Source organism: Phyllostomus hastatus, unplaced genomic scaffold, assembly GCF_019186645.2.
Source record: "Phyllostomus hastatus isolate PE091 unplaced genomic scaffold, TTU_PhHast_1.1 phas_scaffold_55, whole genome shotgun sequence".
Taxonomy (NCBI): domain Eukaryota; kingdom Metazoa; phylum Chordata; class Mammalia; order Chiroptera; family Phyllostomidae; genus Phyllostomus; species Phyllostomus hastatus.
The window spans coordinates 5,932,435-5,956,211 of NW_025334035.1; the positions used below are offsets into that span (position 1 = coordinate 5,932,435).

Genomic DNA, 23,777 nt, shown 5'->3' on the forward strand with positions numbered 1-23,777 from the left:
TTATAAATGGAACAAATATCAGTGTGCTCTATGCCTTGAAATGTCACTATCCATTGTGCAAGTGAGAGATCCCCCCTCAACACCAGCACTTCAGGTCCCTGGAGAGGACAGGTTATTGATAACAGCTCACAATCCAGAAACTAAACACAATCCCAATTTTTGGCAGTAGAGTCAACTTTGGTGAGAACAAAGCATTTTCTCAAACAGTAGAGGACAAGCAATTTCCTGATAGCAGAAGCCCTACCTAGGGGCCCTGGGGCCTGAGCTCAGGGCCACCCTGCATGGTGAGATGCTCTGGAGAGCTACGGACAGGGAGAGATAAGGGCAGATGGGGACTCCCCAAAGTCTCATAAAAAGCATGCTTTGATGGCATTACTGAAAACAAGAACATTATTATACAACTTACCCACTGAAACTCCCTCTTAGCTATAACTATTAAATAACCTATGCTTTCCTCAATGATTTAAACTATCACCCCACCATAAATCTGATCTATACTTCAGTCTTTCTCACACTGCCTCTTGCTGACAACCTTTTCTCCCTTGCCTTTCCTGACGTTGCCTTCTCCTGGATTCCACATGTCTCTGACAATTCTTTCGGTCCCCTTTGCCCCTCCCTTAAAAGTTGTGGGGCAGGGCTCCCCTGGAGACTTGTCCTGCATAACTTCCTGCATTTGTGTGACTTCGCTTCTCAGATGATGACATGCAAATGCTGGGTCGCCCCTGTGGTTGTGCAGGTTGGCCACCACACAACAGTGTCAAGCCAAGCAAGCAGATAGGGGTGAAATCCACTCTGCTCTCTGCTTGCCAAGCCATGCACCCACAGAGTGCCCCAGACTCCCACCTCCAGCCCAGATGTCCCTTGAATCACAGCACCATCCCTCCAAACATACGCTATCCATCTCTCCTGGAATGTCCCCCGAGGATCCATACATTCTATGTGGATTCATCTTCTTTCTTCCAAACCCGTTCCTTCCTGAGTCCCCTGTTCTCACTGCACAGCTGCGGCACACGAGGCAGAAAAGGCAGAAGAATTGGAGCACTCTTCCTTCCCCGATGTGAAACATCCTATCTGACAGAGTGCACCTCCTGCTCTCCAGCCACAGCTGTAGACGTGGAGTTGACCTCATTACTTCTCCTCTCATGTAGTCTGCCAGATTCTGTGCTTGCTGTTTTTAAACCCTTCACTCTGCTGTGCAAGCAACGTTGCCACACTGTTCTGATTGTGTATCCCACACTCTGGATGCCATCATGGCTTTCCACGGCTCACAGGGCAAAGTCCCAACTCCTCAAGGTGCCTCAGGGGGTCTTTCATGGGTCAGGCCCCTAACCCCTTCTCTCACTTCTTGCTTCCTTACCAAATACGTCAACCTTGCCTTGCTACCCTGTCTTTGCTCATACAGTGACCTCAGCAGGGAACCCCTGAGTCAAGCACCCCCTCTTTGAAGACTTGTTTGATACCTGGATAAAATTGACGATGTGATGTTCTCCCCTAAAGCCCCAGATTTCTATGCAAACACCCATAATGTTTATTGGTTTCTCGGTTTCTCTGACCCCATTAGAACTGTGGTCTTTGGAGGCAGAGATAGCCTCTCTGAGGATTCTGTGTCCCTACAGCCTAGCCGAGCACTGTGACAATCCCTGTTCCTAAAGTCCTAAGTGGGTTTGAACATAAGCAGATTAGCCTGAGCAAGGTAATACAAATGTAAGTTGCACTCTAAACCAGTTGTATTTGTAGGTGCTATAAAAATGAGGACAGAATGCCTGTTATGTCCAAGCACCCTCTGCGAAAGACGTGATTAGTGATTAGGGGAGATGAAGTATTTGGCAGGGAAAGGTGGACAGACAAGAAGAAGAGAGGAGTGGCCCATGGCAGCTTTAGCAGGACACTGGTGGCCTCTGCTTCCTGGGCAGTGGTACGTAGCTGTGGCCTGACTCACTGGAGAGAGGAGAGAAGGGGAGACCCAAGAGCTGGGGCAGAAGAGTGGATACAGTGGACTCAGTTGTGAGGAGGAAATCGAACATCAGGAGGTCAGATAAAGGCGGATGTGTTAAGAGCAAGTGGTTGTTCTAATAGGTACTTTCCTGCCAAAAGGCAGTGAGGTTCAAAACCTTAAAAATCAGCCCAGCAGCCAAACAAAACCACTCTAAGTAAGGATTCCAGACAAGACCCAGAGACAGCCAGGCTTCCCATTCATTCCCTTAGATGAAGGGGCAAAATCCTGAACATGATGCTCAAGGTCTACACAACTGCTCCAAACATGACCCAAACATGACTGTTTGCTAGGAGGAAGGAAATTCCCATTGGCAACCCTTTCCTCATCCTGCCTACCTGAGTTGAAGGAACCTCCTCCTCCAGGAAACTTCCCCTGACCTCCTAGGGCCTCAGCTGAACTTGCTTTCAAAACACCCTGGGCTTCTCCTTCACAGCCCTGCTCAGAATTGTAATCAAATATGTATTCATTTAGATTCTCTTTATAAGAAGAAGCCTTTGAGGGCAGGGACTGATTCTTCTTTATTTTTATATCCCCAGCATCCAACACTCCACCTGGAACATGTTTGAGGCCTACCAAGTGTCTGTTGAATGAAGAATCCAATCAAACAGATACAGAATGAATTAAACAGTGAATGAATAAAACTGGCGTGGGTCTAGGAGGCAAGGCCCAGGAGCCAGGGTCACTGTGCGCACATCAGAGAAGCCCGGGAAAGGGAAGTAGGGCCAGTCCTGCTGCAGAGGACAGAGAGACTAGAGCAGAGGCCAGCCACCAACATGGCCTGTGGGCCAACCCCAACCCCAGCCCCACCCTCCACTGTTTATCACACAGCCCGTGAACTCCTAAACTAACACTATCTTTCACATTTTTAAGTGGCTGAAAAAGACCATTTCATGAAATGCAAAAGTCATCTGAGATTAACATGTCGGTATCCATAAAAAAAGCTTTATTGGAACGGAGCTGCACTCATTGGTTTATGTCTTGTCCGTGGCTTCTTTCACATGACAGTGGCAGAGCTGAGTCGCTGTGACAGGGAAATATGAGTCTCAAGGCCTGCCTGCCTCTTTACCAAAAAAGTCTGCTGAACTCCGGCCTAGGGTCTCTTGACATTGCTGTATCCCAGGGCCCACAAAACGTCCTCACCCAGCGGCACATACAAAACTCTGGGCCTCAGAGAAAAGCTGCCACACGCCATCAGTTATGCAACATGGGACTTAAATGTCCCCTTCATAAAGAGGGGCTGGTTAAACTAATTGCATCACACATGAGCAATGACTACTACACAGCTGTCTTTAAAAATGGGTTAGGCTGGAATGTACAAGTACACAGAGATGTCCAGAGCACACTGTCAAAGCAATTTATAAAACAATATGGAGAGCATTTTCCAGTTTATTAGAAAGAATAACTGTATGTATGTTTAGAAGATGAGAAAATAGGAATATCTGGAAGAATATGTCTGGTAAATGGTTCTAGGGTATTGGACTAGGGATTTTTAATTTTAAATACTTCTGTACTCACTGAATTTTTTACTGAGAATATGCTGTTCTCTAATTTAACACACACACACACACACACACACACACACACACGGCGATTTTAGAAAGCCACTTTTACCGGCAGCAGGGATCTAAATTCTTGATGATCTCAGGATCATGCGGTCCAATTTCTGCTTTTTGGGGAACTGCACATAAACACTTTCTTCTGAAACTTAAAAGTCTGATAACAGTGCAAAGCTGCTCAGATATTTGTTTTGAGGAAGCTCAAGATTAGAATGGTCGGAAATAGTTCTACTTCCCTTTTCCTAGAAACCCTGGTTACTATGAACACCCCTCTCAAGCTCACAGAAGGCCAGATTGCCAGGGGATACAAACAAACTTGCCACCCGAGTGGCAGCTGCCAGCTGCTATCTCTGCTGTTCCGTCTCATAGCAGCTGGCTCTGTCACCAGGTCACCATGGGCAGGTTCATAATCATCCATCGTGTTAATGGTCCCACTGGGTGGGGCGAGGCGGCCATAAGACGAGGAAGGTGAGAAGCCAAGACAGAGCCAACAGGTAGATTTTAGGTTCTGCCTGGTCACACACATCTGATTCCTACTACATCTAACTTTCTGTGTTTCTAACCTTTGTTCTGTTGGGATAGTTTTCTCAGGGAGTCATGGAGGCCAAGAGTCAAGCTGTTAGCTGGTTTTGCTCTGCCCTGCCCAGCCAGAGGCCTGGGACACTCCTCTGCCCATCCTGCTGTGGTGACCTGCCACACCTCCTGCACCCTGCAGTTGGCCCCCGGGATCCTGGGGTCATCATCGGGAAGGCCCAGGAAGTCCGTAATACCTGGGGGCATAGAGGTGTAGTCTGGACTCAATTCAGAAATGCACATGGAACCTGTGTTTTCCATTAACATACCTAATCCATAAGTAGCCCCAGCATTTCCCAAAGAACATTCCAAGAAACACCAGCCAGTGAAAAAATTCAGGCAAGAGAAAGATGCTGTGAAGCTGGGAAGACTTCGCACTTGCAATGCCTGTTTGGGAACTTCTGCATCATTGGAAGATTTTGTTTATTTTTTAGAGAGAGGGGAAGGGAGGGAGAAAGAGAGGGAGAGGAACATCGATCAGCTGCCTCTCATATGTGCTCCAACTGGGGACCAAACATGCAACCCAGGCATGTGCTCTGACAGGGAATCAAACCAGCAATGCTTTGTGGGATGATGCCCAGCCAGCTGAGCCACACCAGTCAGGGCTTCTCTGTCATTTAGTAGATTCAAAATCCCAAGACAGCACACAGTAGCTAAACCTGTTCAACTTGACTTAAACTAACTGTTGACCATAGAACCTTTGCCACCCCAATCTGGAAAACAGTTCCACACCATGAAGTTGGGTTCGACCACCACACCCGAGTGGCTGGCTGTGCAGGTCTGAGGATGATGCCAACCTTGAAAGGCAGGTTTCCCAGTCAAGCAAGGCTCAGACCCCTACCACCCAGCACTGTGGGAAAAGCAGCATTTGGAGTATATTTCTGAAGAAAAAGTCTTTAAAAACTAAGAGGCAGAGGATGGAGGAGAAAACCTGCCCCTCCGGAGAGACAGAAACCCAGGGTTGGTGCAGGATGCTTCCCAGAGTGGGACTCACCATTGGTGGTTGTGTTGACATAGTAACGCCGGCCCTGAGGAGACAAGTAGCTTTGCCAGCCTGGCGGAAGGACGACGGTCTGGCTTTCCTCTCCGGGCGGAGGGGGGACCATTCCAGGCTTCTGTTGAGGAGGAAAGAAAAGGTCACACATGTTTGGCATTTTTGCAACTCATTTCAACCAGGAAGTCAGAGACAGATGAAGTCCCCTGGAATAGCTCGATGTTGTGGGGTATGTGGCCCACAGGCCTCCCTAAGGGAGGTCACAGGCCACACTTGAGTGATTTTGGTGGTTGTCAGGGCATGAGGTGTGAAGAACACTTGCCTCCTCAGAGTCCCCGCAGAAGGGACAGGATCCCCTAGGGCAGGGGTGTCAAACTCATTTTCACTGGGAGACACAGCAGCTTCACAGTTGCCTTAAAGGGCCAAATGCAATTTTAGGACTATAAACATAACTACTCCTTAAATAGGGGCAAGGACCTTGGTGCTGCCACCGGTTAGAAACAAGGTGGAGGGCCGGATTCGGCCTGGGGGCCTTGTGTTTGCCACCTGTGCCCTAGAGGACAGGTTCTCCTACAGTGCCAGTCAGTTAACAGAGCTGGACTTTTGCCTCTGTTACCCCTTAGAAAACCACTCCCAGGACTGCTGCCCCTCTTGCAGGGGGAGGTGCTGATGTCCTTGGCTAAGATAACAGCTTGAAAGTGAGCCTCAGAGACACGGCTCCCAGACGGCTCAGCTTTCTGCAGACCGTGAACCCATGTGTTCCTGTGTCCTGTGGGGCCTTGCCTGCCCTCAGCGGGATTGGCTTGGTCCTAGCTGCTCCAGGGACTTTGAGGAAACATGACCTCTCCATGGTCTCTGTGTATATTTCATTATAAAGTTTCACAATTTAATTAAAAACCTTTCCTGACACCCTGAACACTTCTGTCTCCCATGCCTGTTAACTTGCAGTGCCTCTTGGATTCAGCAGGAGAGACTGGCTTCTTCTATATTGCCCAGAGCTGGGGAGGTGAATAGCAGCCAGGCCAAGTGGTCTTCTCGCCAGCAGAGTGTGTCCATGGAGCCCAAGCACACACCTGAGTGTGCTCACCTGGGCCTCTCCCAGATTGGAAGATGGTCAAAATATATGCAAGACAAATAGCCTGATGATGAGTACAGTGTATGAGTGTGTGTAAAATAGTCCACATATAGGAGATACACATTTTGGCTGTGTAGGGTTGGGAGCAATGTAGAAATAGGGAGATCGGGAGCTTGACTGAAGAAATAAATATTCTAGAATCAGGTTGCTTCTACTTGAGACACAGCATGTGAAATGGGAAGACTGGACTGGGGCTTGTCCAAATTACCTGGGAGCGAATGGGAAACTGCTAAAGGTACTAAGCAAGGGTCAGAGACTGATAAGGCCAGAAGAGGTTGCAGAGGAGAGAGGAACCCAGGAGCACAGTGAGCCCCTCCAGCCTGGGGCTCAATCCTGCCTTAGCCACTGAGTAGCCCGTGACCCAGGAAAATGCCACCACTGGCTGCATCTACTTCTGCATGTATAAAACGAGGAAGATACTGGCCCAACTGTGCAAGACACTGAGATTAGCAATAAGAAACTCAGCTCTAGGAAAGTGCCTGTCACCAAGAATGCTCCATGCATGGAGGTTTCCGGTAGGAGGGGGGCTGTCTAGATGCCAGAAGAGACCAGGCATCAAGCAGCCTCTGCCTGCTATGTCATGAAGTTCACCCCAACCTCACCATCACTGCGCCTAAAATGTCACCATGAAGGGTCACTCCTCCCAGGTTTCTGTTTCCAAGACGACCTGACTGAAAAGGTGAACATGGGCCAGCTGGGGTGGCTAACATGTAAAGATGCTGACTACTGTGTTCTGGTGAAAAGGCAGGGTGGTGAGGAGAACTCTCCTGAGCTGCATGGGTTGAGCACACGGGCCGATCCTCCTGACCCTCTGTGCCCACCCAGGAAGTAACAACGAGACCTATCCCACCTCCACAATCGCACAGTGCTGGTCTATTTAGAATGGCTCTAGTTGATTTAGCTAAATAACCCCGTGGAGCCAGGAGAGGCTCTGGTTTACATTTGAGGACACTGATGACCAAAGAGGTACCATTCCTGCTACCTCTCTGAGGTCTCCCCACCTGGGAAATGCAGAACCCACCAGTGTGAACACTGTAGAAGATGCCTGCAGGGGAGGCCCCCTTGATATGGAGCCAGGAAGGGCCAAGGGGTGCTGAAAGAGGGGAGGAGGGCATCCAGGACAATTTGCTAATTTGCCCAATGTGGCAAAGGTGGTCTTTACATCCCTCTCCAGCACGGCTGTGGGCCCCCACTCTGCCTGCCATCTGACTGTGCTTTGCCTCCATCCCCTAAGGCAGCCAGTGTCCTTGCCTTTCACCTCTTCCGGGAAGCAGTTATTGCTGTTGGCTGGACTGAAACAAGCCAGGAGTCAAAAGATGTGGAGACAACTGGGTACACAGCCAAGATAAGCAAAAATAGTGCTCCCACGCTTGTACACCCATGTTCCAGCATTATCCACAATAGCCAAGAGGTAGAAACAACCCAAGTGACCATTAACTGATGAGTGGGTAAACACACACACACAAATATTCAGCCATCAGAAGGGATGAAGTACTGGTACATGCTACAACATGGATGGTCCCTGAAATCATGCCATGTGAAATACGCTAGACACAAAAGGCCAAATATTGCATGGTTCCATTTATATAAAATGTCCAGAATAGGAAAACCCATAGACATGGAAAGCAGATTAGTGTTTGCCAGGGGCTGGAGGGAGAGGGGTGGATACAGGATTTCCTTTTTGGGGTGATGAAAATGTTTTAGAACCAGATATTGGTGATGGTTGCACAAAACTGTGAACGTGTCAAAGTCACTGGTGATAAATCTTATGTTAGGTGTATTTTACCACAATAAAAAAAAAGTAGAAAGATGTAGACAAGGCAGAAGTGGGCCTCCCAACCTGCAGGTTCTCTTTAAGAGACACCAGCATTACCACCCCCGCCTTGGGGCATCGGGGTGCAGGCCCTGGGGAGGGCTGCTCACAGCCATGGAGAGGATACAGCACGAGTAAGTACCCGATAATTAAGGTCTCTGCCAAACTCATTCTTAGTTTGCTTCCAAGTTAAAGCCTTCCCTTCCTTTCCTTAGTCCTGTGGCTTCTCCCCCCTTCCATTTTGTCAGCTCTTTCCCATAGGAACAGGACTGAGAAGTAGGGGTGACACAGGCCCTTTGTACAAGGAACAAGGTCAGAGGCAGTGGGAGTGGGAAGAGAAGAAGGTGTTTTCCTCAGCTCAGAAATCTTTAACTGATTCACTGACAGCTTGCTGGGAGTTCTACAATGCTGTCTCTCTCCCAGAGGGCTGCCCCCAGCGTGCAAGGCTCAGGGTCATCCTCCCTGCATCCCCTTCTTCAGTAAACAACCCACCCTCAGAGAATCCAAGTTAAACGGGATCTTCCGCCCCCCCCCAAGTGGATGCATGTGTGTGCATACACTCACCCTGTCTCATCAAGAGGTCTCTAGGCTACTCCAGGGCCCTAGTGTAATAAGTACTCAAGAAATGGCTGCACGCAGATCCCATTTCTGCCCATCGATGATGACACTCACCAAATGTCGGTAAGTGGACAGGGCCTGGGTCAGGTGCTTTACACACTTGTTTCTAATCTGTACAGTAAGCCTGGTACATAAATGCCATTTTTTCCCCATTTTCAGATGAGGAATCTGAAACTCAGAGAATTTAGTAACTTGCCCCATGGTGCACAGACCAAATAAAACCAAACTTGAAAATGTTAGCTTTGTTCTAGATACCTCCATCCAGTTACCTAAATCCAGGCTACCCTTACTCCCTCTCCCCGAGCTCTCCGTAATCAACTCCATTTCTTCACCTGGTCCAGCTGACATCCTTGCTCCCACCCAGGCGGGGCGACAACTCAGGCCTGATTCCCCTGCCTGTCGCCATCTCCAAGAGCGCACATGCCTTCCCAGGAGACAGGCAAAAATATCACCACCAACATCCAAGCAGTCACGTTCCCTCATGGTGGGCTGACTTCCCTGTTTCCTTAGTTAAAATAACACAACTGGAGAAACTGTCCTTTTAATAATGGCCACTGATTTCCCTGGGGGGAAAATGCGCAGGCCAGCAAAGGGAAGTCACTCCGATATGAACAGAAATCCCCCTACAGCAGTGTTTTTCAAAGTGTGATCCCTGGGCCACCCCGTCAGTCACCAGGTATGTGGGTTAAAGTGTAGATTCCAGAGACCTGATCCAACCACACAAACAACCTGGAGCCTAGAAATCCACCTTTTAACATGTATCCTAGGTGAGCCTTATGCTCACTGAACTCAGAAGAGACGGGTTTGAAGCTTTAGAGGGAGCAACTAAGAGATAACACTGTTTCTGAAATTAAAACCGGGAGCATAAAATTTTAATAAGCACAATCTATAAGAAGATAGGGTTTAGCAACATGGCTACTTATTAATGAAAAGAATCCTGTCCCATAGCCCAAAGCTGTCAGGTGGATGATCTTCAGAGAGACTCAGCCTTGTCTGTGCAGGCTCCAGTTAGTGCCGACCCCACACCCAGCTCCCCACAGCCTCCCCCACTCTTCAGATTCAACCCAGGGCTCCTCCCCTCTCAGGAGGTTTCTGGGAGCACCTGATTCTTACCTTCTACAGGTGTGAGCAAACGTTACTTGCCGATGTTAACGGGTGGTTGTCAGACACTTGATTTAGCAGCCAGATCAGACAGTTTTAAAGCCCCCAGTACAGCGTCTTCTCACACCCCAAACCCAGAAGCAATAGAAGCTCTAAAGAAAGGCATATTCAGCGGGCCCCACACCCCCACTCCCAGATCTATATATAACAGGTCTGAAGTTGTCTGCCTAACAAGCCACTTTCTGGCAGCCCTGTTGCCATGGCAATGACTGCTAATGAGCCCAGTGCTATGATTGGCACTGCTTGAAGGCTCCTCTATAAAGAACTCTCCAGCAAGTTCCCCCTTCCACAGCCACATAGCCAGCTGGACACCCAGAACCAGGCAAGGGCATGGCTGCATGGGCTTGGAAGGCCTCATCCCTGGAACCAGTCCCTGGGAGCTCTGAAGAATCCTGGATCCAGTGGCCAGGAGTGGCCTCCATTGTCACTCACAGAGAGTCAACCAATTATAAGGATAGGGCTGCAGGGGAGCCACCAAAAAGACCAAGGCCCAGCTGGGCCAGAGACTGGAGTCATGTCCACTCTACAGCTTTCTGGTGGAGAGACTCCTGCACAAAGCTGGGATAGCTACCCATGGAAAGATCATTGCCTCTGGCTACAAGCTAAGACACAAAGCATGAAGCAGGGACCCCTCCCCCAGGCTGCTGCCAGCCTGAGGGTCTGTGTCTACAAGAATATTGGGTACCTCTCCCCTGCCTCACAGGAAAAGTGAGGATATGGAAGCCTTTCTATCTGGATATGGAAGCCTTTCTATCCATTCAGAGAGAGCAACTCACAGAAAATAGCTGGGGAGAAAGCAGGGGACTATGGCAATGACACGGTGCATTCTGGGAAGCATATCCCCACACATAGTTTTACAGGTGAAAGGGAGAGGATGGACCCTGGCAGCACCTTCACATTCTTCTCAGGGTGAGGGATTTGGAGACTTGGCCAGAGGGAGGAGAAGTAGCCCCATGACAGAGACAGGCTATAAGACTGAAGAAGGCAGGGCCACGTCCTTCTTGTTTAGTCCCAGCATAGTGCCCAGAATGTGGAAGGAAGGAAGGAAGGAAGGAAGGAAGGAAGGAAGGAAGGAAGGAAGGAAGGAAGGAAGGGAAGGGAGGGAGGAAGGGAGGGAGGAAGGGAGGGAGGGAGGGAGGGGAGATTGTAGTAGAAGCTGGCCTTTAAACAGATTTGAAGAAGCTATTTCATCAAATAAGTAGACAGAGAATGGCAGTCCAAGCCATGTGTGTGCCCCACCTGTGAAGAAATCCCAGCTTTTAGTGGGTCTGACTGAATAGACGGTTAGACACTGAACACAAGGAAGTAGGGGAGACAAGATAACTTTAATGGCAGAAAACAAATTGAGGAACAGTATCCAGAAGCCTCAGGAAAAGTGCCAACTTCTAATCCTGAGCTCAGATAATACATAGGAGAAAAATTCCAGGAAACCATTTAGCAACTTCAAAAGAGGGCAGAAAGGTAAAAAATCATAGGGAGAAAACAAACTAATTCAAAAATGACACATTGATTCAAAAAAGAATACAAAATGATATTAAGAAGGAATGGGAAATTATCAAATTGTGGGAAAATTTAAAAGGTAGGAACAGAACATCCATATTGGTTGCAATAGCATACAGAATTAGTATTGCAAAGAAAAATTAGTTATGTACAAAATAAATCCAAGAATTTTTTTCCCAGAATGCAAAGAAAATGGGAAAAAATGAAAACAGGAGGAGAGAAGAGAAAGCCAAGATATGGGTGTGAGGTATTCCTGCAGAAGAGACGGAAACAAAAGCATAACAGAAAAGACACTATAAGCAAAGGTTGTGGAGGGGGAGCAGGGAACTTCCAGGACCAAAGGAAGACAAACTCGCACAGTGGGGAAGGGCTGGCCCTGCTCCAGGCAGGCGGGGCTCAGACACCCAGCGCGCCCACACACCCTGACATGCTACTGGGTTGGCCAAAAAGCCCATTTATAGTTTTTTCCATAAAAAAGATGTTTTTCATTTTCACCAATAACTTTATTGATTTGCGTATCTTGAGTATATTGGCTATCTCCTGTGTCATATAACTATGATTGTTCTCAGTTAACGTCTCAATTTGATCACTATCAACTTCTACTGCTCTATCTGATGGTGGAGCATTGTCCGGAGAGAAATCTCCAGGACGAAACTTCACAAACCACTTTAGAGTCATTCATCAGTCATAGCACCTTCTCCACACACTGCACAAATCTTTTTTCTCATTTCAGTTGCGTTTTTACCTTTCTTGAAATAATAAAAGCATAATATACTGAAAATGTTGCATATTTTCTTCCATCTTTGATATTAAAATGGCTACACAATAATTCACCAATTTTGATGTTTTTTAATGCACTCTGATATGACAGCTATTGCAATGCATTCTAACAAAATTGTTTTGAGTGAAGTTAAAGACAACTAAGTGCTATTAGAGCCACCTTACAGGGGGAAAAAAACCCACGAACTTTTTGGCCAACCCAATATTTAACAGCAAAAATGAAGATGAAGTCCTATGATCGTTTCAGTGGGAGGAGGGTATCTCAGATCAAGGAGCAGAAATAAAGCTGCTCGCAGACTTCTCTGCAGCCTCACTGCAAAGAACACCTCTGGAGTATCATGTGAAAAAGGTGAGGCCTTCCAGTTCGGCCACACTGTCTTTCACAGGTAATGTGATTGGAATACCTTCCTCTACAGATAAGGGGTCAAGAAAGGTACCATGCTGTGATCTCCTTAGTAAAAGTGCTTAAAAGATGTACTCTGACTACCTTAAAGATTAAGACAAAGATGAAGGAACTATCCAAGGTAAAAATGACCAGGGCTGAATAGGAAAGCAGCTCAAAAAAAGTGTAAATAATTATAAAAATCGAGTCACAGAGTATGTGTGGGCCTCTATTCTCAATATTTAGTGTAAAAAAGTGAAATAACCTAGATCACAAATTCCACATAACACTAGAAAAGATCGGGAGGTGGGAGAAAAAAGGAGGATGCCAAGAGAAACGAACCCAGAACCCTGCTCTTGTCTTCCATCCCAATAAAGACACACCCTCCTCTCCCTCCTGCCTCGGCTATGGGGTGCCTGCCAAATCTGCTCCACCTCTGCTCTTGACTCTGTCTTGGAGAAAGACAGGTTTCCAGCCAGAGAGAACATGACAGAAGGGAAGGGTCCTTGGAGACCGCAGACTCTTTACTGTCAGGGGCTGTGAGGCTGACCACCAGACACCTTTTATTGGCCCATGGGCAACCATCTTCCACAGGGAGTTCTGAGCTCTGAATTCATTATCAGAGGTGTCCAACCTGCAGCTCTCAGGCCACATATGGCCCCGGATGGCTATTAATGTGGCCCAACTCAAAACCATAACTTTATTTAAAACATAATGAGATTTTTTGTGATGAGATGTCACATTGTATTTAATGTCTGGCCCAAGGCAACTCTTCTTTTTCCAGTGTGGCCCAGAGATGCCTAAAGGTTGGACGCCCCTGCTAGGTGGACAGGGTGGGACCACAGCACTTAGCCAGATGAGAGAAAACTCAGTAGGAGCCCAGGGCTTCCTGAAGATGTCATTTGTACTGCCTTTGGCATTCCTTGGGGCATTCCAAAAGCCAAAAGCTGCTCAGCACTTAAAGACTGCTATTTCTTGGCCTAAATCTGAGCGTTTCTGCTTCCCTGGAGACACTTTGGTTGGGATGTCTGGCTGAAAAGGGGGTCAAGGGCATGAGGCTCACCTCTAGCTTTTTACTAATAAGATATCCTTCTTCCTTCCACTTTCCTGTTTGCTGAGTTTTTCAGTAAATGTGATGGACTTGTCAGAAGTTCATATAAACCTTCCAGTTGTATTAGAAATCACCCCTCTTATTAAAAATGAGCTGGTTAGCCCTGACTGGGTGGTTCAGTTGATTGGAGTCTTGTGCTGTATGCCAAAAGGTTGGGGGTTCCACTCCTGGTCAGGGTGTATACGGGACACAACTGATCAATGTTTCTCTCTCCTTCCTTCCTCCTCCCTCCCTCCCTCCCTTCCTTCCTCCCTCCCTTCCTCCCTTCCTTCCTCTCTCTCTTTCCCTCTTATTTTCTTTCTAAAATAAACATAGCCTTGTATAGGGATTAAAACAAAAAGATCTGGTTAGCAGAGCTGTTTCTTTGAACCCATTAAAGGAACCTTCCAAATGAGGCTTTAAATACTTTAATGCAAATGTTCCCAGAACCCTTCCAAACCTTGTACAACCCAAGTGTCCTCAGGCCTCACTGCTCAGGGTGGGTGGATGGATGGGTGGGTGGGGACACATTCCCGGCAATGAGCGCACTGGCTTGAACCCCCACGCTGCTCATGCCAGACCTCCACCCAGAAAAGCCTCCCCAGAAGGGATCTACAAGCTCCCAGAAGGTGACTCACTGAGCTCCCCAGCTCCAGTCCCAGAGAGCATCTGCCATGCTCTTCCTTTCCCGCATAGGCTAACTTCCCCTACACCATCACCCCACCCTGTCACTGTCCTCTGTCTACAGAACTGCTAGAGGAAGCCTTACACTGTGAAGTCCCTAGTCAGGGCCAGGGGACTTTTCCCCCAGCACCCATAAGTTTGCCAGCCATGGGCATGAAGGCCAAACCCCTTCAAGCACTACAGACGTGTCGAGCTCCTGAAGACAAGGGGGGGTCCCAGCCTCTCTGAATAGCCATCTGCAAGCCAATCAACTTAAGAGGCCTGTTTATCAGGACCCAGCAGGGAGAGGACACAGAACAATAAACTCTCTTTTCTGACCCTAAAAAGGAATGGAGTGATCTGGTTGCCCAGGAATTTTGATGAACACAATTATAGTGTGGTCCATGCAAGGACACAGGAAGTCAACCCTCCCAGGAAAACTTGTTAAGCTAGAAAACATGGGGTCTCCAGTGGGGCAAGGGTTGATGAAAAGTTTCACAAGGAGGAGCTGGGTGGCTCCTCTTGGTTCAGAAGCCATTTCACGACCTAAAGTATCTGAGGTTATGAAGCAAGGGGTGGGAAGGACTCCATCAGGTGGGAAGTGGCTTCCATGACAGCTTTATGGGCATTCCTGCCTGAGCCCTTAATTCACTGACACTGGAGGAAAGAGATTTTTATTATTGTTGCACCTGCCCTACAGATATAAGATTGAAGGGCCAATGAATAGGGTTCTAAAGGAGACAGTGTAAGAAACGAAGGACTCTGGATGTTGGCAAACTTTCTGTATCTGAGTTGGCTGCTGCTTTTGCTGGTGACATCTACCCAGTGGGACCAAACAGCGTGACAGGGATCTGAGAGACACCCACTCTCCAGCATCTCTATGGAGAATCTCAGCATTGGCCAAACAGCAGAACGGTGCCACCAGATATCACAGTCACTCCTGCCGCTTCCTGAGGTTTGGAGCAGGTACCCAGAGGCCTCACAGCTGTGTTTAAGGCCACTCAGGGAAAGGGGGTTCCCACAGGTGCTCCTAGAATATGGGAAGCAGTGGTTGCTTCCTGGCCTGGGCATCTGGAAGGTTTGGGGAACCCCAGAGAAAGCCCCCAAGTTTTACCTCATTTCTAAGGCCTGGTTTTGATGTTCCATAGCTATAAAGGGCAGGCTGGTGCACCTGTTCCTGCCTCTGAGCAGAAGAACCCGATGGTTCTGCTCACCAGCTTGGGATTCATAGAGATATTTTATTCAAACACTTAACTTCCTGACAGGCTGCTAAGGAAGGTTGGTCCCTTTCCTCCTCCCCTTTGCCCAGCAGGTAAACATGGCATGGGCCCATCTGTTGTCCCACCTTCTCCTCAGGACCACGGAAGCATCAGCAGGCAGCACACAGGCCTAGGCATAAACAGGCTGTGTCCCCAGACCATAAGTTGTAATTCAGAGTCCCACTGCCTCTCTAGGCCTCTGTTTCCTCGTCTGTGAAACCAGGGGATGCCAGGCCTCAAACACGGGGTTCTACCACCTGAGGACTGTCTTTCATAAGAGACCAAAACCACCATGTGGGAAATTCCAAGGCATTGAAGTGACCAGTGCAAGCTTACAAAAGCAGCAGCCACATAAGACAAAGAGATGACAAATGCCTCCTGACAGGGACATAAGTGTTCATGAAACATCACTTCATTTTTCTGTGGCATGTTTCCCCAAACTTTGGGGGGTTCTAAAGAGGAAGAGGTCTCAAACTCTTCAGGTCTAGATACACAGTTTCGTGCAGTCAGCCAAGTCCAATTCAACTGCAGGGAAAGAAACGCTATTTGAGGGGCCCACAAAGTGAACTGATTTCACAACAATTGGAAATCACTGAATATATGCCCAGGCCGAGATACTAAAGTGTGGGCAGTATCCCTCAACCCCCTCTTTGTCACAGGCCACTGTTCAGGTCACTATAGGGCTGAAATGTCCCTATCTGTTGTAGGAAGAAACTGGGCTTGAGCTTAGTGCTTTCCATCATCCTAAAGAATCTCAATATACATCCTAGATTTTCTCTACTAGTTTTTATCACTAGAAGATACCTTAGAAGATGCTTCTGAAGGACATTTTGAGGTTTGGTCACCAACAATAAGTCACCTCCCTAAGAAGCTCTGCATAGGGTAAGGGCCCCCCAGATGAGTACTGGGAAATTCCCTTTGCAGAGGGAAAAGCCTGAGAGCGAGAGTTTTGTCAACCCTTGGTATCAGAAGTGGTGAAAAAAGGAGAAAAATATATACTTGTGAAGACCCTCCCCAGCCTTCTTTTAGTATTAGAGTGTAAAACCCCAAAATGCTCTATGAAGGTGTTTCTGGCACTTTCTTTTCTTTTTTCTTTTTTAAGTTTAATTTTTATTGTATTTTTTTGTATAGGGTCCCCTTAATCCCCCCTCCCCCGAGCAATCGCCACTCGATTGTCCATGTCCATGAGTCCTTTTTTCTTTTTGCTCAATCCCTGCACCCTCTTTCTAAAGCTGTTATGCCTCTGAAGGAAACCACGTAAGCAAATCTATCAAGCATTCGTTTCATTCAAAACAGGCTGAGGCAGTGAAGTGAAGAGGGAGTTGAAAGTTGCCAGCTCAGGCTATCACAGGCTCATTGTACCTCATGCAAAGCAGCCTGCCAGGAACTTCAAGAGCAAGAGAGTAGCTGCTGCCCACAGATGCCCTGGGGGCAAGAGCAGGCTTCCTTGGGGAGTAGGGGCCCTTTTAGAGAAAGGCTGGCTCACAGGTGGGTGCCTCTGCCACCCGCCTGGGGCTGTGATGCAGCGGGTCCAGCTTGGTGGTTGCGAAACACAGGTACCAAAAGAAAACCACGGCAGCGAGTCCTCTCACCAGAGACTCACTGCAGCCCCTGTGCAGTGCCCATGCCTGTGCTCCAGGTGACTCCAATCACAGACTTCCGACTGAAGACCACTGAAGACCGTTCCCAGTGTGTCCTAACTGGAGGGAGACTGAGGCTAACAGGGGCTGGAGACATTCCTCCCAACCCAATGCAGCTGGTGCATATAAAACTGGACACAGGTGGGAGCTACTGAGGTTTAGGACCTACCACCGCTCTGTGGGCACAGGGTGTGAACTGGGGTGCCTGAGTGCCAGGCCTGAGCTTTCATTGTCTTGCTGTGAGACTTGAGCAACCCACTTCATTTCTGCTGGTTGGCCTCAATTTCCTCATCTTGAGAATACGGAAGTTGGACCAGATGGTCTCCAGGCAAAGTCACATTCAAGTGTAGACACGAGATTCAGAGGCATCAGACTATCCCTGGAACACTGCCCAGGCCCAAAACCCTTGGGATTCTTCCTCCTCCAACCCCGCAAGGAGTCCTGTGTATCCACTTCTCAGCATGGTGAGCTGTGGTGAGTTCCCCAGTCTCAGTGGGCCTGCGTCTGCCTGCCCCTTCCCCAGAACCCTGCTCAGTGGAGCTCCAGTTGCGTAGCAATCAGGTTTCTGCTGTAGCATCCTGAGCTTCCCTATATCTGAAGTTAGAATTCACCCCATGCCAAAGGCAGGCACCAATGGAATGGTCCTGGGCTTGCTAGTAGCTAGCTCACCTGTTCACCACTCACCCAGCACCCCAAACACACAGTCCATTTAAGCATGGACATACCCCACCAACAGCCCACAACCCACATGCCAGAGAGTCTGCCTCCCCACCTGTTCTGCCAAGGGCTTTGCCAAGGACCTTCCCTGTTCTCTGAATGCCCCCAGTGCTCCTCTTCTTGGTTAATCCTTCTTCCCCATCAACCTCCCGGACTCGCCCCAACCCCCAGCCCTCTGCAGCCAGGGCCTGTTCTGTTGGAAAGTGATTGATTGATCTGGAATCTTTACAGCAGTATCTCTAAGTGCAGTCCCTGCACTGGCAGCAGGGGCATCCTCTAGGAGCCATTAGAAATGCAGGGTCCCAGGCCTACCCTAGAGGCAATTCAGATGCACCCTAACCTTTGAGAAGCCCGGCAGTGACCTTTCCTAGGAGGTCAGCTGGCCTGTGACAGGCTCCTGGGTAACAAGCATCATCATTTCCCCTGGCCCAGGTGCAGGCCCCTATCAGAAGTCAAGTCCAGGCCCTGGCTGGTGTGGCTCAGTGGACTGAGTGCTGCCCTGTGAACCAAAGGGTTGCCAGTTCAATTCCCAGTCAGGGCACATGCCTGGGTTGCAGGTCCAGGTCCCCATTAGGGGGCACTTGAGAGGCAACCACACATTGACGTTTTTTTCTCTCTTTCTCCCTCCCTTCTTCTCTCTTTCTAAAACAAGCAAACAAACAAACAAAATCTTAAAAAGAAAGAAAGTCAAGCCCAAATCAGAGTTTCTGCTTAACCCAGTCAGTGGGAGACTGCGTCCTGGAGGGAGGTATGTACAGACACAGACTAGCCTTTCCATAGAAACTGGACCTATCTCAGCTGTCCAGCACCCCCGGATAATGGTCGTCACTAAAGTCTAGGCTGATGGGAGGGCCCCCTTTCCCAAGAAGGGGAGGGTACTACCTTCTAGGGGAAGAAAGTTGGGCAAAATAAGGCTATTCTACCCCTGAGTCTCCGGAGCACATCCATCATTTTCATTACGGCCACTGCTGCCACCACTAAACTAGACAGAAGCATCCAGTCCAGGCTGGAACCTTTGTGCAGATACTGGGTTTACTGAGAAGATTCTCAACTACCTTCTGGGGAGCTGTGTCTCCTAATGGGCTTCCAGCCTGTAGTGTCCCACCCAGAACTGGGCCATGGGGTAGAAGGCAGGTGGGTATGTAGGTATAAGCCCAGTTTCAGATTTTGGAAAAGTTATATGGGGGAGGCAACCTATGGTCTCCAATACCCACACAGAAATCACCACCCTACTTCTTGAGTCACTGGGGGGCCAAGACTCCCTTCCCCACCACAAACACCCCTTTTAAAATCTTTCTCTCCTCCCTTCCTCTTCTCCTGATTTCTCACACAACAACCCAGTATTCCTTTCTCCCGGCTCACCTCCCGGGCCGGTGAAAGGTGCCTGCCCCTCATCACAGAGCCCTGGACCCTCTCAGCTGAACAGTTAGAGTCCAAATCTCAGAAGGTTCAAATGCCGAAGTCATTTTAGAAACATGCAGAAAGAAAGCAAGCTGACCACACACATCTGCAGGCAAGCAGCATGGATTCTTACCATCAGAGGTCAGCCAATCTTCTTTGGGGGTTGCCAACTCAGAGGAGACTTGGGTCCTGTCTGAAGTCCCCAGACTCAGGGCCAGGCCGCCAGCTTCCCCTGCGTGGCACCCTCTGCGGGAAATGCGGCTGAGGCAAGCAGGCACGCCGGGGCCAGTGCTTGGGGCACCCCAGAGGATGTTCTCACTGCTGCTCTTTCACAAAGAAGCCACTACATTGCGCAGTTCCCTCCAAGTCTGCTCCTGCTCTCGTGCGGAAATCAACAACGCATTCCAGACTTTCCAGAAGCAGGCTTTCTCGAGGCTTTCTTTCTTACTCTCTCTCTCTTTTTTTTAAACACTCTCTTTTTCCCCTTTCTCAGCTAAAAAAAGTTGGCTGAGGTCACGACATACAATGGCCAAGCCTGTGTCACTGACCAGATGCCTCCCACCCCCAGGCCTGTGGACAAGAGCGCCTTTGTCCACTGTATTTTAGGCGGGACTCCCTGGGCCTGCCCAAGCCCTGCTGGGGAATGTTCCGCCAACTTCTTCCCAACCCTAAGTCAGGGTTCTGGCCCTGGCCCCAGCTGTGTGAACCCAAGGCCAGATCAAACCCAACATAAAAAGGAAGAGAGAATGATCCCCTGCCTTCACTCTGCCCTCACTACCTCCAATTCTGGATGGACAGCGGGCAAAAGATGCTGCATGTCTCAGATAAAAGAGGCCCAAGGATCACAAAGCTGTTAGTTAGTTGCAAGTGGAGAAAGATTGGACCCTGAGAACAATACTGCATCCTCCAATGAACTGATGTTAGGTGGGGACTCGGGTCCTTGGTGAATATGTCATATCGCTCCATTTAGAAAACTTGGAGCAGGAGGGTTTAGCACTTAAAATGGCACACATTTCTGTGTTTGCTTTCAGATGCAAACCTGTGGGATTTTAGGAAGTGATTCTCTATATCAAAGTAAAGAGGATTTTCTGGAGGGACCAGGCCTGGATGGTTTCCTGTAAAATCACTTTTTCTCTCAAACATTTGTACAAATGAACTGTTTACTTCTGGGGCCAGTCAACAGCAGCTCCTCGAGGGACGCTAGGAATTCTGCGCTACTGTCTATGGACCCAGGCCGATCAGGGTCCCACCCAGGGCAGGTCACCACCAGCTGTGATACGCGGAGCAAAGCCTCTACACTGTGGCTCCCTCCAGGGTGAAGTGGAGATGATCACAATATATTTCTCAAACGGTTGTGGGGAGACTCTGAGGGAGAAAATCCATACAAACACTTCATATTGTGAGGGGGAGTGTGAGGACTGGACACAAACTAGTTGGTGGTGTTGTTGTTGTCACCACTAGCAGGGTGGAGAGTAAGAGCCGCAGTGCCCTGGATGCAAAAAACGTTTAGACTCAACAACAAAACAACAACGACAAACACATAACCTAATTAAAAATGGGCAAAGGACAGTTGCCCAAAGAAGATATACAAATGACCAATTAGCACGTGAAAAAATGCTCCAAATCACTAATCTTTAGGGAAATGCAAATCACAATGAGATATTACCTAACACCCACTGGGATGGACACTATAAAAAATAAAAATTAAAAAAAAAAGAAAAAAGTGTGGGCCAGGATGTGAAGCAACTGGAACCTTTGTGCACAGTGGTGGGAATATAAAATGGTGCAGCTGCTATGGATACTATGGCAGTTCCTGAAAAATTAAACATAGAATTACCACATGATCTAGCAATTCTGCATCTGGGTATAGACCCAAGAGATATGAGAGCAGGGACTCAGACAGGTATTATCATCCCTCTGTTGACAGAAGCCTTATTCACAATAGCCAAAGGGTAGAAACAACCCAAGTATCTACTGATGGATGAATGGATAAACCAAATGCCGCCTATACATACAATGGGATATTATTCAGCCTCAAAAAGGAAGTAAGCTCTGACGCATGCTGCACAGGGACGAACCTTGAGGGCAGAATGCTAAGTAAAGATAAGTTAGTCACAAAAGGCCCAATATTGTATGATTCCACTTCTGTGAGGTTCCTAGAGTCAGATTCATAGAAATAGCAAGTAGAATGGGGGTTGCCAGGTGCTGGGAGGAGGGGGAAATGGGGAGTGATTGCTTAATGGATACAGAGTTTCAGTTTTGCAAGACAAAAAAGTTCTAGAAATGCACCGTGATGATGGTTGCACAAGAATGTAAAAGTTCTTATTGCTACTGGAAATGGTTAAACTGGGACATTTCACATTATGTGCATTTTACCACATACACAAAAGATAGTTTAGACCAAGGGACCTTGGCCAAGGTGATGCTTGAGCCACAGTGGGAGATACTCAGGGGCAGGGTCTCCAGGGAAGGTGGCACGTGCATCCACCCCAGCTCCTTGGGAAGATGAAGATGACTAGAAAACAAGGTCGGGCCACCTATAGTGGGGCTCACTATGGTCCAATCACAGAAACTGAGGCAGCACAGTCAGCATCTTAACGTCAGCCACAGGTTCCTCTGCTTTGGAGCATGGCATGCCCAGGGGTCTCTGGGGGTGGATGGTGATCAGACACATCAACTCCCTGTTTCCTGCACCTACAATCCACCTTTCTGGTCCTTCCCTTCCAACCTCCCCCCGCCCCACCCCCAACCATGGCAGCCCTTAGGTCTTCCTTCTCAAAACCACTGGCATGGCTATCTGGGGATACCACTTCCCCTCTGTGATTGCTGAGCTCCAATCAGCTGCAGGAATGATAACCATGACCCCTTGCTGAGAGCTTGCTCTGGGCCAGGCACTGCTCCAAGTGCTTCACAGGTCTTATGTCACTTAATCCAAATCAACAAGGAAGTTTCTGTTATCATCCCATTTAATAGAGGAGAAAATAGAGACTCTGGGGTGATCAGGAAGGATGGGGTGGGATTAACAACTTCAGAGTTCAATCCTTCGTGTCCAGCCTGAGCAAAGGCCCAGAGAAAGCAGTGTGGGAGGGTGAGGGAAATGGTGGGTGGACCACTTCCATCAGAATTTAAGAGGCATGGAAGGTGAAAAAGTAGAACCTAAGGATGGAGTCAGATCATGGAAGGCCATTGAGAATTCCAAGGCTAAGAAATTCAGACTCTCTTCTACAAGCAAGAAGAAAGCATGGATGGGTTTTGAACCAGGGAGAAAACATCACCAGCTTTGCACTCAGGATATATTATCACAACACCAGGGAATAAAACGATCAAATGTTAAGACAAGGAAGTAGTCATGGGATCTCTCCTTTTTTTCTCACTTTGTAAAAGTAAGAGCCCTGGCCTGGTGGCTTAGCTGGCTGGAGCATCATCCTGCACACCAAAAGGTTACAGGCTTGATTCCCAGTCAAGGCACATACCTAGGTTGCAGGTTCAATTCCCAGCTGGGGCGTGTACAGGAGGTAGCCAATCAATGTTTCTTTTTCTCTGTTTTTTTTTCTCTCTCTCCCCTTTCCTCTCTCTCTAAAAGCAATAAAAGCATGTCCTCAGGGGAGGATAAAAAATAAAAAACAATAGAAATGTTTAACTCAACATTTGTAAAATGGTCCCAACTCAGCCACAAGAGAAGAAAGCGAGCAGGGTTGAGAGGAGGAGTCTGCCAGCAGCTGCTAAGTTTTCCTCAAGTTCTCTCTGGTGTGGGAGGAGGGGCTGGGGGCAAATCCACGCCCTGACCTTTGAGGTTGGCCATACCAAAGGAAGACACAGATAGGAGCAGGTGCATCTCAGCTCCTGGACACGGGGCCCCACCCATGAGAAGATAAAAGCAAAACTTCATTTGCACGTAGACAGCCGAGACCTTCACCTCAGTCCTTCAGGTTTTCTGGGATTAAAGTAGCCACAGAAGCTTTCACAGCCCATAACTTCCTGGTTTTATAATAGCAAAGGGGATATTTTTCAGGCCGGCTAGCCTTGACACCTCTCTGACACTACATCATCACACGGATGAACGGATACAATGACACACAATAGGGCACAGCCATAGGCAACACAAAAATTGTTGTCATCACAGTTCCCATTGTGGCCTATGGCCGGGGCAGGGGACCTTTCTGGGCCAAGATAAACCAGGAGGCTAATCTGTTCTGACCTGAGCTACACCAGTCCTGTAAACATTTTATTCCTTAGGTTTATCAAATTTAATAGGTCAGGGTGGGTACAACTTGCAAATGCACTCAATGGTCTTTCCTGTTTGGGGTTATTCCAGCTTCTGAATGAAGAGGTCACTTTGGTTTTGTTTGACTGATAGTCCTCTATCATTAGAGTTACTGGAAAAAGCATGAATTGTTCTCCCCTTTTGGGTCTCTGCAAATAGGTAAGTTTCTACATATGGGCCATGTGAACAAATGAGAAACAGTAGGAAACCCATGATCCAAAAGCAAAAAGAGGGA

General features: G+C 48.3%; 1 protein-coding gene across 7 annotated transcripts in view; it reads right to left on the reverse strand.

Moving 5' to 3' along the window:
- Nucleotides 1-23,777, reverse strand: part of GAS7 (growth arrest specific 7) — a 208,254-nt gene that overhangs the window by 75,827 nt on the left and 108,650 nt on the right. For 4 of the 7 annotated variants that reach the window (XM_045824043.1, XM_045824045.1, XM_045824049.1 and 1 more), the window contains one exon: nucleotides 5,120-5,240. In XM_045824043.1, the coding sequence (XP_045679999.1) occupies nucleotides 5,120-5,240 (121 nt within the window). Of the gene's footprint in view, nucleotides 1-892; nucleotides 1,026-5,119; nucleotides 5,241-9,798; nucleotides 9,925-19,411; nucleotides 19,613-23,777 lie in introns of those variants that run through there. The other 3 variants (XM_045824044.1, XM_045824047.1, XM_045824050.1) reach the window with 3 other exon arrangements.